This window comes from Podarcis erhardii (assembly GCF_964252035.2).
Source record: "Podarcis erhardii genome assembly, chromosome: 7".
In the NCBI taxonomy this organism is placed as follows: Eukaryota; Metazoa; Chordata; class Lepidosauria; order Squamata; family Lacertidae; genus Podarcis; species Podarcis erhardii.
The window spans coordinates 5983863-5997933 of NC_138511.1; the positions used below are offsets into that span (position 1 = coordinate 5983863).

The window sequence follows — 14071 nt, forward strand, 5'->3', positions numbered from 1 at the left end:
CTTAACTCAAGGTACTATTTCTGGGTTAGCGGAGTCTGTAACCTGAAGCGTATGTAACCTGAAGCGTATTTAACTCGAGGTACCACTGTATTTATAACAATAACAAACTGGAACCAAAATAGCAACAGCTAGCTATTTATGTAGCCTCTCTCAGCTGAAACTGCTTTCACCAGTTAATTAACTAAGGTTGCAAATATCCTCACCTCACTTATCTGGGAGTTAGCTCCATTACATGGGACTTTACTTCTAAGTAGACATGGTTGGGACTAGACCTGGGCAATGTATTGATACGTTGCCTGAAACTGGTTTAAATTTAAAATTGCGAGAGCGATTTTAAAATTTCCAATCAGACAATGTATCACTAATCTCTGGCCCTGCTCACACCCACCCACACACCCAAACACACCCCACAGCCCAGCCACTGGCCTCAGGAGTGGGGTTTGCCTGCCTGCAAGCCAGTGCCTTCAATTATTTCCCTGGCCATGTGAGTGCCGCTTCCTCCCTCCATTCCTCCTTGCACAGAGCAGAACAGTGGTTTGTGGTAGCCGCCGCTTGTACAGTGAGAGACTATCATTGGGGCGAGCTGCGGCTGGCAGTTCCAGTGCCAGGCCATGTGGTGCCCTGGCTGCTGTGCTCTGCCCAGGGTAGTATCACCTGCCCAGCCTTGCCAGGAAGAGGCAGAAGCTGCACAGGGTGATGCTAATCGCATCCAGGGCTGGCAACTGCCTTCTTCCTCCCCATCTCCTTTCGGACATCGTAATATACCGCCACATTGTGAAGTTTTGCTGGCAATATATTACGATGTTGGAAAGCATATATTGCACAGCCCTAGTTAGGAATGCATCCTTAAACCTTAATTAAAGGTGATCCGTTAAAACAGTCTGGGGCCAACCAAAATATCACAGAGAAAAATCCTGCAGAAAGAATGATCATGTTTGTGACATTTCACTTGGTCCTAATCAATTTATTGCTCTCCTATGACTTTGGGATCCTCTTCAAATAAACCAACAAGGCTACTCATGGAAATTATTTTTTTATTTGATTTTTTTATTTCATAGAATCTATAAACCATTTTTCACCAGAAGCCCCAAAGAGTTGTACAACAATATAAAAGTAGTTCAACAGACTAAGGTCAGTTAAAAGCAATTCCATACACTGCAACACAACGTTACTGCACTAAGACCATGAGGTGTACAAAAGCATCTAGACCTAAGGCAGTATTAGTTGGCCTGGGAGAAAAGGCAGGTCTTAGTAAGATGGTGAAAAGCCACAGTAACATTCCTACCTGTGCCTTCAGGCTTAATTATGCCAATTTGGTCCACCAGACCAAGCCTTTCCCATCTGACACTGCATTAATGCCAAAAAGGGCTCCAGAAGCTTTATTTGCAAGCCCCTTGAAAGCAGCTGTCAGAGATCTAGGACAGGCATAGGCAAACTCCGGCCCTCCAGATGTTTTGAGACTACAATTCCCATCCTCTCTGACCACTGGCCCTGTTAGCTAGGGATGATGGGAATTGTAGTTCCAAAACATTTGGAGGGCCGGAGTTTGCCTATGCCTGTTCTAGGAGCACGTCAGGCCAGTGTTACGCATAACACAGAATGAAATCAGGGTCCTCAGCCCTCACTGCCCTGCCACTAGGGCTTCTTCAGCTTCTCATAGATCATCAGAACAATGGCAAACCCATGCTGGCTGGTGCTGATGGGAGCTGTAGCCCCAAAAAGTTGGAGAGCAGCTGGAGAAGGCCAGACTAGAGCTTAAATGGAGTTCCAAGGTCACTGACCCAATCTGGCCCAATCTGTCTCATCCATTTCATGCACAAGTTGGCAACAGTGACCCAACGCCATTTGTCAGGGATTCTTTGTTGTGATTCCTGCCTTGCAGGGGGTTTGACTAGACTACGGTTTAGGTCCCTTCCAACTCTACAATTCTATGAGCTTGTGAACTTTTGGGACACCATACCACTTCATACCTGGAAAGACAAGAGTCCCCACCTTGGGTTGAGTTCACTGCTATGCCACTCTCTTCCCCTCAGAAACAACAGTTCAAGTGCAAGTGTAAGTCCAAGGCCCAATTCTGCTGGCAGAGTCGCAGGTAAAGCCCTGGAAACTACCACTTGCTACCTTCCATACCTTTGACTATGAGGGTAAATGGAAAAGACAGTTCAAGTTGTCAAGCCCTAGCAGGTCCTGGGGGATTCACAGTCCCTTTCAGCCAACTATCACACCAAGGGCTCCTGCAATCCTAAATGACTGAATCAAGCAAGTGCTTTGTGGTGTTAGAAACTCAGATATATAAGCAGGGCAACAAACGGCGCTTCAAACCTAGGTTATGGTCACCACAAGAGGATGTCGATTCACAGGAACTTGGACTGCATGACCCTTGGGGTCCTTTCCAATGCTACAATTCTACATGTTTATGATCTCAACTACATTGCTTGACTGTAGCTTGCTCTTACAACAATTCACTTGTCCCAGTATGCAAGACGGAGAAACACACACAATGGAAATGGAAATGATATTAACTATGGAACAAGGCAGAGGTTTTTAAACAGTGGTTTGTGAGTTCCCTTTGGGTGGCTTGTGGAGAGGTTGCAGCACAGTCAAATATCTCTGTACTCAGCCCTGCACCTACAGTGGTGCCTCGTAAGACGAAATTAATCCATTCCGCGAGTCTCTTCGTCTTGCGGTTTTTTCGTCTTGCGAAGCGCGGCTTAGTGGCTTAGCGGCTATTAACGGCTTAGCGGCTATTAACGGCTTAGCGGCTTTAAGAAAAAGGAAACAAACTCACAAGAACTCGCAAGACGTTTCGTCTTGCGCGTTTTTCGTCTTGCGAGGTACCACTGTACTTTCCTTGAACTGATGATGGAGGACTACATGCAAGTCAGTTGGCTCAGTTGCCAACCTGGTGCCCCAAACTTTCCACGTAGTCGTGATTGGACCTGTGCCAGTAGCAAAATGCGCCTGGTACCTACCTGGGAATTTAGAACACTGGTGCTTGGCTCTCATCAAAACCAATTCAGCAAAAGCCACCAACCTAGGTGCAGCATGATTTCAGCTTTGTGGCAATTGTTGGAGGCTGCACCTATGGAGTTGCCTTTCCAGAACTGAGAAGCATCATCTCCTTCTTCCCATATTTGTTCTTGAAAAAGGCAAACAAAAAAGCAACCAAACCTTCCAGTAAGGTGAGAGTTGCTCCACTATCTCTTTTTCCTTGCAGGCTGCAAGGATTTGCCCTCTGTTGGGTGTAAAGACAGCTGGTCTTTTCTTTGAAGTCTGAATGAGACTGGCTTTGGCCAGACTACACTTGGCTCACTTGCCAAGCTATTTTAAAATAACAAGAGACCCAAAACAGAAATCCTTAAATCTTGGCCAGTTCCATTGCTAGGGCAGGAAATACAAAGGCATCGGCGTGGTTGGTCTATGCTGACCAAATCTCAGCTATTAGTGGCCAGCCAAAGATCAGTTAATCAGTGACATAGCAACGTGTAAGATGGCTTTATAACTGTTAAAACAGTAAAATTGTTTTGCAAACAAGTCCACAAAAGTTGCAAGCCCACCTGCCCAGAGGTCCTTAAGTTAGTAAGATATACCCTAAAAGAAAACTCACTGGTCACTTGCAAAAATTTCTTACTTACCATTGGCAACCAGGTACATAGCTACTTACAGCCTGATTCAACCAGTCACTCATTATCATTGAGCCTTCACTGAGCCTTTTTTCAGATTGGGGACGGACAGACTTGATGAGCTCATTACTCCTCTGAAAATACAGTGAGGAAGGAAGAAACTATGCCTGTTTTTCAGGTGGAAAAGCTGAGCCTAATACCAGGCATAGGCAAACTCAGCCCTCCAGATGTTTTGGGACTACAACTCCCATCATCCCTAGCTAACAGGACCAGTGGTCAGGGATGATGGGAATTGTAGTCTCAAAACATCTGGAGGGCCGAGTTTGCCTATGCCTGCTAATACTGTTGGGAAGCTAAGGACAGCCTTACTGGACTGGGTCCAGGGCAGGGCTGAAGGTCTAACCTGAAAAGCAACTCCCCCACCAAATTGAAGGTGTATGACCTGCTGTATAACAAAATGTTCCAAGAGACTTAGCAGGATAACACAGATAGGCTTGCTGTAAACAGCTGGAGAAGGGAATTTCAGTGGCACCTCTAAAAGCGTCACTGCCTGGAGAGGTTGCTAGAGGAAGCTGGCAGAGGAAAATATCAATGCATGTAAAAATACAAACAAAAGATATTCACAAGAGCAGACCTCATGAAGGCCAGAGAGGTTGGCTGAGACACAGAGGGTGATCAAGATGATCAAAAGTTTGAAAGCCAAACCTTATGAAGAACGATTGAGGGAGTTGGGTCTGTTTAGCCTGGAGAAGAGACAAGCTGAGAGATGCTATGATAGCCAACTTCATATATATGAAGGAATGTCACATGGAGGAGGAAACAAACTTGTTTTCTGCTGCTCCAGAGGGCAGGACCCAAACCAATGGATTCAAATGAGGAGGGAGATTCTGACTAAACATTAGGAAGAACTTTATGAAGGTAAGAGCTGTTTGACAGTGGAATGAACTCCACTTCACTGTGGGGGGTGGGTTGTTAAGCAGAGGTTGGATTGCTATCTGTTGGGGATTCATTAGCTGTTATTCCTGCATTGCAAGGGGGTGGACTAGATGACCCCTGGGATTCCTTCCAACTCCACAATTCTATGATTCTATGCAAAGCATGGATGGGCAAACTGATGCCCTCCAGATGTTGTTGGGCTTCAGCTCCTGTCAGCCCCACTGAGCACAGCCAATGGCAGCAACATGCATCCTAGAATTGCTTTTTTTGCTGCTGTAGCTGCTGCTGATACTAGCTGGAAGGCTTAATACCATATATTCCAGTTTTGGCCACTTGGTAACTTACAGATAACTTTGAACATGCTTAGGAAGGCTGGCTTATGAATTTGTTGGGCCCTGACCACAAACAGGTCCCCACACCCCAGAGTTGCAGCTGGTACTTCACTATGGGGCAGGAATTCAAACTAAACACATAGCCATGGTAAAGGAAAACCAACATCATTTATATATTATATCTATGAAAAGCAGGAATGATTTGACGCTAGGCCTTCCAGATGTTGTTGGATCCCAACTCCCATCAGCCCCAGGCAGCCTGGCCAAAAGTCTGGGGTGATGGAAGCTGCAGCTCAGCAACATCTGGAAGGACCAATATTAGCTACAACTGACACAAGGCCAATAAGTGGGCTGAGACCTGTGGCCACCATCAGAATTCTCTGCTACATAATGCACAGTGTTGGTGGAGATCACACCAAGTGCAGCTTCTTCAAACATTGTGGCAGCCGTAGCAAGAGAGTTTAGAGATATTTCAGAACTTGCCCAGTACAACATCTGGCCCATGGCTGGTGCTCTACAAACTTTACATTGGCCTTTGCCAACCTGATGCCCTTCAGATGTTATACTACAATTCCCACCATATGGCCCCCTGGGAGTGTGCCATGTTGGCATAGGCTCCTTTCCACAGGGGTTAAAGCACTTTCAAAGTTGGAAGTTGCTGACTCTGAGGGACAAAGGAACTCCTGCTTCCCCCACCACCGCCCTTTTCTCACCCAACCCTAATTTTTATTCCAAGCACATCTTTGTGGCCCAGTGCCAAGAGAAAGAGAAAACAAATCTCAGCTGGACAGCAGCCATCCAGACAAACGACCAATAATGGACATGCAGCGCCGTCTGGTTTTATCACCAGCAGCTGATGGCATAAGTCCTTAGTAACTCCTCTTGGCTGCCTTCTCTCTTACTGCATTATTTCTCCCCCATATGGAGAAAGCTGATGTGCACAGCACAAAGAGTGTGACGCGGCAGCTAAAAAAGCCAATGCAATTCTGGGCTGCATCAATAGGAGTATAGCATCTAGATCAAGGGAAGTAATAGTGCCACTGTATTCTGCTCTGGTCAGACCTCACCTGGAGTACTGTGTCCAGTTCTGGGCACCACAGTTCAAGAAGGACACGGACAAACTGGAACGTGTCCAGAGGAGGGCAACCAAAATGGTCAAAGGCCTGGAAACGATGCCTTATGAGGAACGGCTAAGGGAGCTGGGCATGTTTAGCCTGGAGAAGAGGAGGTTAAGGGGTGATATGATAGCCATGTTCAAATATATAAAAGGATGTCACATAGAGGAGGGAGAAAGGTTGTTTTCTGCTGCTCCAGAGAAGCAGACACGGAGCAATGGTTCCAAACTACAGGAAAGAAGATTCCACCTAAACATTAGGAAGAACTTCCTGACAGTAAGAGCTGTTTGACAGTGGAATTTGCTGCCAAGGAGTGTGGTGGAGTCTCCTTCTTTGGAGGTCTTTAAGCAGAGGCTTGACAACCATATGTCAGGAGTGCTCTGATGGTGTTTCCTGCTTGGCAGGGGGTTGGACTCGATGGCCCTTGTGGTCTCTTCCAACTCTATGATTCTATGATTCTATGATTCTAAGAGCTGACTTTTCCATGTGGTGTATTCAGCTCACAGCCACCACACTGCAGGGCATAGGTGCCATCTTTGGGGGGCCCGGATGCCCAGCCAGGCAACCCAAAGGCAACCCAAAACATTGTGCGTGTGACATCACATGGCATGACATAGGTGCCATCTCCATGGGGCCAACAGAGGCCCTGTCCCAGTCACTGCCGTTACGCCAGAGAGCCAGCGGAGGCAAGGCAGTGGGCGTCACATGGTGACGCAAGTGACGCCATGACATCATGTCGTGCATGAGCCGCTAGGCACCCACAATCTGGGGCCCAAGTTGGCACCTCTGCTGCAGGGGTCATCAATGGAAGATGTGGGAAAGGGCAGAGCTGCCAGCTCAAAACCCTATGGGGCCCTTCCCTTCACCTGTACTCAGCTGAAGGCTCTTTTCCCATACAGCTAACCCCACACCTACAATCAGATGCTGTGCAGGCAACATGGCCTTACAGTTCCTTATTGTGTGCAAACAACTTTTTTAAAGCTTCCTCAATGATGGCAAGGGTGCCCCTGCACTCCTTAAATGCAACAAGTCCCATGCTTCTTAAGAAGATAAAAAGGAAACACTTATTCACTTTATGCACAGTTAACTGAGGGAACTCACTGCTACAAGGTGTGGTGATGGTCACTGACTTAGATACACATAGTTTAGGCCCCATTACCCTACCAGAAGAGAAGTCAGTAAAAATGACTCAGCTAGTTGTTTTGTGAAAAGTAATCCTTTAGAAGGGACTGGCAACACAGGCTGGTTCGCACCTGTGCTGCAGATTCATTTTTGTTTCAAACTTGTGCCAGAGTTAACACAGAAAGCCTCAGCATTATTTGCAAGAGCTCAAAATCCTGATGTGGAGGGTGCAAATGCCATGCAACTCCGCACATGTGCACACGCGAGCACAGACACAAACACCCTCTTCTGAAACCCACCCTCAGGCAACACTTGTTTTCGTTTTTTAGAAATCAGGATTATTCCTTTGCAAGACACAAGGGGGCAGGGAAATCACATGACTCACCCACGCAGTCACAAGTCGGGAACTCCGCTTGAGCGCGCTTGGCAGGTGTGTCCAGCAAGCTCTTGGTTGGTGTGTCCAGGTACTTCAAGGGAGATTCCAGAAATCCACTGAGAGTAGGCATGAGCGGCACTTTATCCTTGGTTGGTGTCCCTTCCATGGAAGCGGTATCTGTGTTTTGGTTTTCATCAGAGTAAAAGCACGTGGTGGACACCACGGTAATAGCACCAGAAGATTCGATTTTTATCTGCTTAGGGGACCGAGCTGCAAAGGGGTTTTCAAAAGGCTGCCCAGCCCCTGGCAAGAGGGGTAACGTTTTGTGACCCGCATTGGCAGCACCTGTCAGGGGCAGGGGGCAGCCCTTGCTAGCCGGAGACTGGAGAGCTGCTTCTAAGCCCACTGTGGGCTCTGGAGAATGGCTCAGAGAAGACAATGGGGGCAGAGGAGAAGGAGGAGGAGGAGGAGGAGGGTGGGGGGCCGAAAGTGGCCCATCCCCAAGGAGCAGTGGGGCAGGAAGCTCAGAATTCTGAAAGCTGAAATTTTCTCCAAACTCCGCTTCAAACTGCTTGATCAGCTCCTCCAGCTTGTCATCCATCGCGATGGAACTGTGGGCGAAGAGAGGGTGGTCTGCTGGGTTTGCAGTCCTGTGGAAGGCTTCCTCGTGCCCATTGCTGCAGGCCACAGAGGATGAGCAAGGGGCAAAGCCAGGCACAGGAGTGGCAAGGGAAGCCGCGTTGCATGCAGAGTTCTCAGGGTAGTAGCAGTGGGTCTCCTCCTGGTTGGGACAGCATGTTTCCTGAGTGTTGGGAGCCGGGCTTCTGTTTTCAAGTAACTTCTGCAATGGAGACTGCTCTGCAGGGCTGGGTGGCATGGGAAGAGGGGGCAGGAGCCTGGGAGGGGTGCTGGAGATCAGGAGCTGCTCAGGCGGCATCTCTTTGCTCGGACGCTCTGGAGTGGCAGCCGAGCGGAGTCCTTCCAAGCTGATCTGGCTGACAGGGAGGAAGAGGGGCTGAGCATCCTTCTGCTTGGACCTCTTGATCTGGACTTGCTTGCGCAGCGGCTTGGCTGGAGTATTTTTATCAGGCTGGACCTTCTTCTTCCTCTCCTTGACAGGCTTTTCTGATGGCTTTGGTAGTGGTGGTGGCTGGGCCTGGGTGCTGGGAGCCCACCAGTTTGGCATCTGCTCCTGGGGGCTTCCCGGAGGTGTCTTCTGGTCCACGAAAAGGCTGCGCTTATGGTGGAGGTGGTGCTGCAGAGCCTTCTGGGTCTTCTTGTGGAAGCTCGTCTCCTGCAGGAGCTGCGATAGCTGTGGGCTGGAGGAGGCTGCCTTGGGGTAGCTGGGGCTGTCGTCCTTCTGGGCGAATGGCTCCTGCTTTAGCTTGGCAGCTTTGGCTTTGCCAGGCATTGCTTCAGGTCGCTTGAATACGGATTTGATGCAGTCCGTGGCACTGCCCAGTAGCTGCTCCAGCTCAGCCATGGGATCACTCACCAGTGGAGAAGGAGGGGTGTTGGAATGCAGGCCCCATAGGCTGCTCTTCAGCTTGCCTTCATCACCCCACTGCTCGGGGAACTCCACTTTTTGCGGGGTGGAGGAGTTGGGGAACAGCTCTGATGGCTCCAGATGCCCGTTGTTGCGATCAAGGCAATAGGGGGCCATATCCTGAGCAACCTTTGCTCCCTGCTGCCAGGAAGATGGTGCTGATGATGCAGGAGCTTGGAGCAGGTTGTGGCTCATGTATGATTTTGAGGCCTGGCTCTGGTACAGCTCAGCACCGGATTCAGATAGCACCGAGTTGGGGTGGCTGTGTGCCGGGAAACGGGAAGGCTGCTCCAGCTGTTCCTTGGAGATGAATGCCATGGCTTGCAAGGGACTCTGAGGAGGGGGAGGAGTCTCTTGGGCTGGCTCAGGAAGAACAGCTGACAACTGTGTGAGGGCTTCAATAGCAATGGCTGTCTGGAGGCTGATGTTCTTCTCCTTCGCAATATTCAGTGCATTTTCCGTAAGAGGGAGGGCCTCCAGGGAACACGAAGCCTCCTTCTCTTCTGTAGCAGGCATCAGCTTATGATTAGCACCATTGTCTAAGGGGGGTTGGTGTTCCTGGCTGAGAGGCTGTGGGATGCAGCTCTGGTCCTCTCCAGTGGCCAATCTGATCTTCTTCTCAAGCCACTCCAGGTAGTCTGGGCACTCGGGTCCATCGCAGTTGCAGTTGGGTGGTTTGACGCCATGCTTTGCATAATTCAGAGCAGCTTTGAGAGCAGTCAGGTCCTCGTTGCCAGAGCAGGTGCTGGAAAGAGGCACTGCCAGGTCATTGTCTACCCCACTGCTGCGATTCATCTCGGCATTGAATTTCTCATACAGCTGCATGCTCAGCAAGGAAGGGGACCGCAGAGGCACCATCCCGTGTGAAGACATGGCTGCTTCTGCTGCTGCCGAGAAATCCACCAAGTTCTGAGCGCCCTCCAAGTTGGCATTGCTGGAGGAGTCTCCCTGGCTTGGGGCAGATGGCAGCCTCTCCCAGTTGGCTTTCTGCTCAGCGCAGGAGCTGTTGAGCCATGCAGGTGTTTCCATCAGCATGGCCCCTCTTCCAGCGGCTTGGGATCCTCCTCCATTGGCCAGGCCAGGCATACGGTCCTCGCTCAACCTTCTTTCTTCAACATGGCTAAATGGCCCTTCTTCCATTTGGCCTGTTTTGGGTCCATCAACTGAACTGCACTCCAAACCGGTCTGAAACAAGAGAAGAAAAACAGAAATAATGAGTTCTAGTGGAGCAAACAAACCTAGCAGTCTAGCAGCATCTTGGTGGTGATTATGTTTTTATTTGAACCTCACCCATTTGACTGGGTTGCCCCAGACAGAAAGCTTTGGCAATCCCATCCGCCATGAACTCAATGAGTTTTGACTATACACAATTTTGGCATTAGGTGTGATCTCCAAACCTTGATGTTGGGAAAGATTATGGGCACAAGGAGAAGGGGACGACAGAGGACAAGATGGTGGGACAGTGTTCTCGAAGCTAACATGAGTTTGACCAAACTGTGGGAGGCAGTGGAAGACAGGAGTGCCTGGCGTGCTCTGGTCCAGGGGGTCACAAAGAGTCGGACACGACTAAACGACTAAAGAACAACAACAAAAATGTAACCCCTCTATAAGTTGTGGGCTTACTGTATGCGCCACTTGGGTTATCACTCTTCCAACTGGAGCCTCTCAACTAGGAAGAAGGTGGTGCTTTAAACAGGCAGAAAATTCAGCACCCAGGTAGGTGCTTCCCCATCTCACCATTCCAGGAAAGGCCATTGCTGTACATATGGTGCATTCTTCAATTGACATTCATTTCCTTATACGCTATTGCTTTATGCAAGTAGCACCATCCATATGAACACACAGGAGAAAGGCCTGTTATTTTAGTAGTGTTGCCCAATAGAATATATTGACTAAGCATCTCGTTTTAGGGAAACATTTTGATAGTGTTAACTGTATCCCTTAAAGAGAGATACTTAGTCAATATATCCTTTAATTCAAGTTAACACAAGCCTTCAAGGCTGCTTCCTTGAGCCCTCACAGCCATTCAAAATGGGCCTAAGCACCGCTGTTACTCTGGTTAAAAACCATTACAATACAAAGACTCCCCTACAATAAAAGTTTGCAGCATTTGGGACTTTTTAATTTAGAGAAAGTAAGATGTGACATGACAGAAGTTTATAAAATTATTCATGGCATGGAGAAAGTGATAGAGAAAAGTTTTCTTCCCTCTCTCATAACACTAGTACTTGTGGACATCCAGAGAAGCTGAAGGTTGGAGGTTTCAGGGCAGACAGAAGAATGTCCTCCTTCACACAGCACAGAGTTAAACTGTGGAACTCTCTGACACAGAAGGCAGTGATGGCCACCAAGCAAGACGGCTTTAAAAGAGGATTAGACAAATTCATGGAGGAAAGGGCTATCAGTGGCTACAACCATGATAGCTATGCTCTGCCTCTACAGTTGGAAGAAGCAATGTTCATGTGCTTGAATCCTGCTTATGGGTTTCCCACAGGCTGGCTACTGTGAGAACAGGATGCTAGTCTAGATGTTCCACTGTCCTGATGCAGCATATGCTCTTAGGTTCTAAGATATGTTAACTTAAGCAAGTCTATGGAAGAAACGTTTACTGTCTTCTCTCCATTACAGCCACCTACAATCCCTAGGGCCTGTTCAAAAGGAATAGACCAAACAGGAAGGGAGGAGGAGTAGCATTGTACATAAAGGATGTGTACACTTCTGAAGAAATCCATGACCTGGAGCATGAAAAGCAGATTGACAGTATATGGGTAAAAATTGTAGAAGAGGGAAACAACAGTGACCTTATTGTGTGTCAGTTACAGATAGGTAGCCGTGTTGGTCTGCCATAGTCAAAACAAAACAAATTCCTTCCAGTAGCACCTTAAAGACCAACTAAGTCAGTTCTTGGTATCTACAACCTCTCCTGGACAATGACAATTCTCTTTCTCAAGCTCTGGGAGGAAGACCTTTCATTGCCTACAGACAGCCACCCAGTCTTAAACAACTCCTAACCCACAATAATACTACAACCAGACCTAACACGGACACTGGCACCAGAGCCTGCAATAAACCCAGATGCCAACTTTGCTGCCACATACACCCGGACAACACCATTACTGGCCCCAACAACATCACACATACCATCTCGGGACTATTTAATTGCTCATCGTCTAACATTGTGTATGCCATAAAATGCCAACAGTGTCCTTCAGCTCTCTATATTGGACAAACAGGCCAGACCTTACGCCAAAGAATAAACGGACATAAATCGGACATCAGGAATCACAAGACAGAGAAACCAGTAGGAGAACACTTCAATCTCCCAGGACATTCTATACAAGATCTCAAAGTAGCTGTTTTACTACAAAGGAATTTCAGAAATAGACTGGAAAGAGAAGCTGCTGAATTACAACTTATCACCAAACTTAAAACCAAGGAGAAACCTGGTCTGAACAAAGACCTTGGATTCTTATCTCATTATACATGACAAAGCCATTTTTCACCTTTTCACCCCTTGCTTTTTCCTGTAAGACCTATTGCAGTCGTTAAGAGTCGTCAACAGGCTCATCACAGCTATCTGCCAATCACCCATTCCCACCACTCTTCTGAGTAATACCCCTCCCCACCTTCTCACTATATAGAAGGGTCTGGAAACTTCTGTTTCAGTGTATCTGAAGAAGTGTGCATGCACACGAAAGCTCATACCAAGAACTGACTTAGTTGGTCTTTAAGGTGCTACTGGAAGGAATTTGTTTTGTTCTTACTGTGTGTGTCTGCTATAGACCACCAAGCCATACTGAGCGTACGGAAATGCCATTTACCTTCTTGCCGCGGCGGTATCTATTTATCTACTTGCACTGGTGTGTTTTTGAGCTGCTAGGTTGGCAGAAGCTGGGACAGAGCAATAAGAGCTCACCCCATCAAACCATCAACCTTCCGTTCAGCAAGCCCAAGAGGCTCAGTGGTTTAAACCACAGCACCACCCACTCCCCTAACAGTTCCCCACCAGTAGGGAGGAACTAATTGATGAAGTGGAAGTGCTCAGAAACTTGGGTGGAGTGATCATGTTCTCCTGGGTTTCAGGAAACAGAGGCAAGCGGAAACCGAGTGTAGTCGGACGCGCACTCTGTACTTTAAGAAGGCAAATTTCAAAAAGCTGAAGGAGCTACTGGGTGTGATCCCATGGTTAGAAACACTCAATGAGAAGGAAGTCCAAGAAAGATGGGAGTTTCTAAAAGGAGAAATAGTGAAGGCCCAAATGCAAACGATACCAACAAGAAAGGAAAGTGGGAGACATCTAAGGAAACTGGTATGGCTGCATAAGGAGCTTATAGATGAGCTGGGAGTTAAGAAGGGCATTCATAAGAAATGGAAGAAAGGGGAAAACACAAGGAAGGAGTATATACGAGTAGCCAACAGTTGTAGGGGGGAAGTCAGGCTGGCTAAAGCTCAGAATGAACTCAGGCTTGCAAGAGAGGTTGAAAATAATAATACATTGTTACCCTGGTGGATCACAAGCTTAACATGAGTCAACAGTGTGATGCAGCAGCAAAAAAAGCTAATGCTATTCTGGGCTGCATCAACAGAAGTCTAGTGTCCAGATCACGGGAAGTAAAAGTACCACTCTATTCTGCCTTAGTCAGACCACACCTGGAATACTGTGTCCAATCCTGGGCACCACAATTTAATAAGATGTTGACAAGCTGGAAGGTGTGCAGAGGAGGGCAACCAAGATAATCAAGGGTCTGGAAACTAAGCCTTATGAGGAGCGCTTGAAGGAGCTGGGTATGTTTAGCCTAGAAAATAGGAGACTGAGAGGAGATACAACAGACATCTTCAAATATCTTAAAGGCTGTCACATGGAAGAGGAATTGTTTTCTCCTGCTCTGGAGGGGAGGACTCGAGGCAATGGCTTCAAGTTGCAAGAAAGGTGATTCCGAATAAACATTCGGAAAAACTTTCTGACAGTAAGAGCCGTTCAGCAGTGGAACAGACTCCCACGAGAGGTGGTGGACTCTCCT

The 14071-nt window shown here is 47.9% G+C and overlaps 1 protein-coding gene across 1 annotated transcript in view; it reads right to left on the reverse strand.

The window, feature by feature from the left end:
• Positions 1–14071, reverse strand: part of TET3 (tet methylcytosine dioxygenase 3) — a 105965-nt gene that overhangs the window by 30370 nt on the left and 61524 nt on the right. The window contains exon 3 of the mRNA XM_081871516.1: positions 7474–10235. Coding sequence (XP_081727642.1) covers positions 7474–10235 — 2762 coding nt within the window. The remainder of the gene's footprint in view (positions 1–7473; positions 10236–14071) is intronic.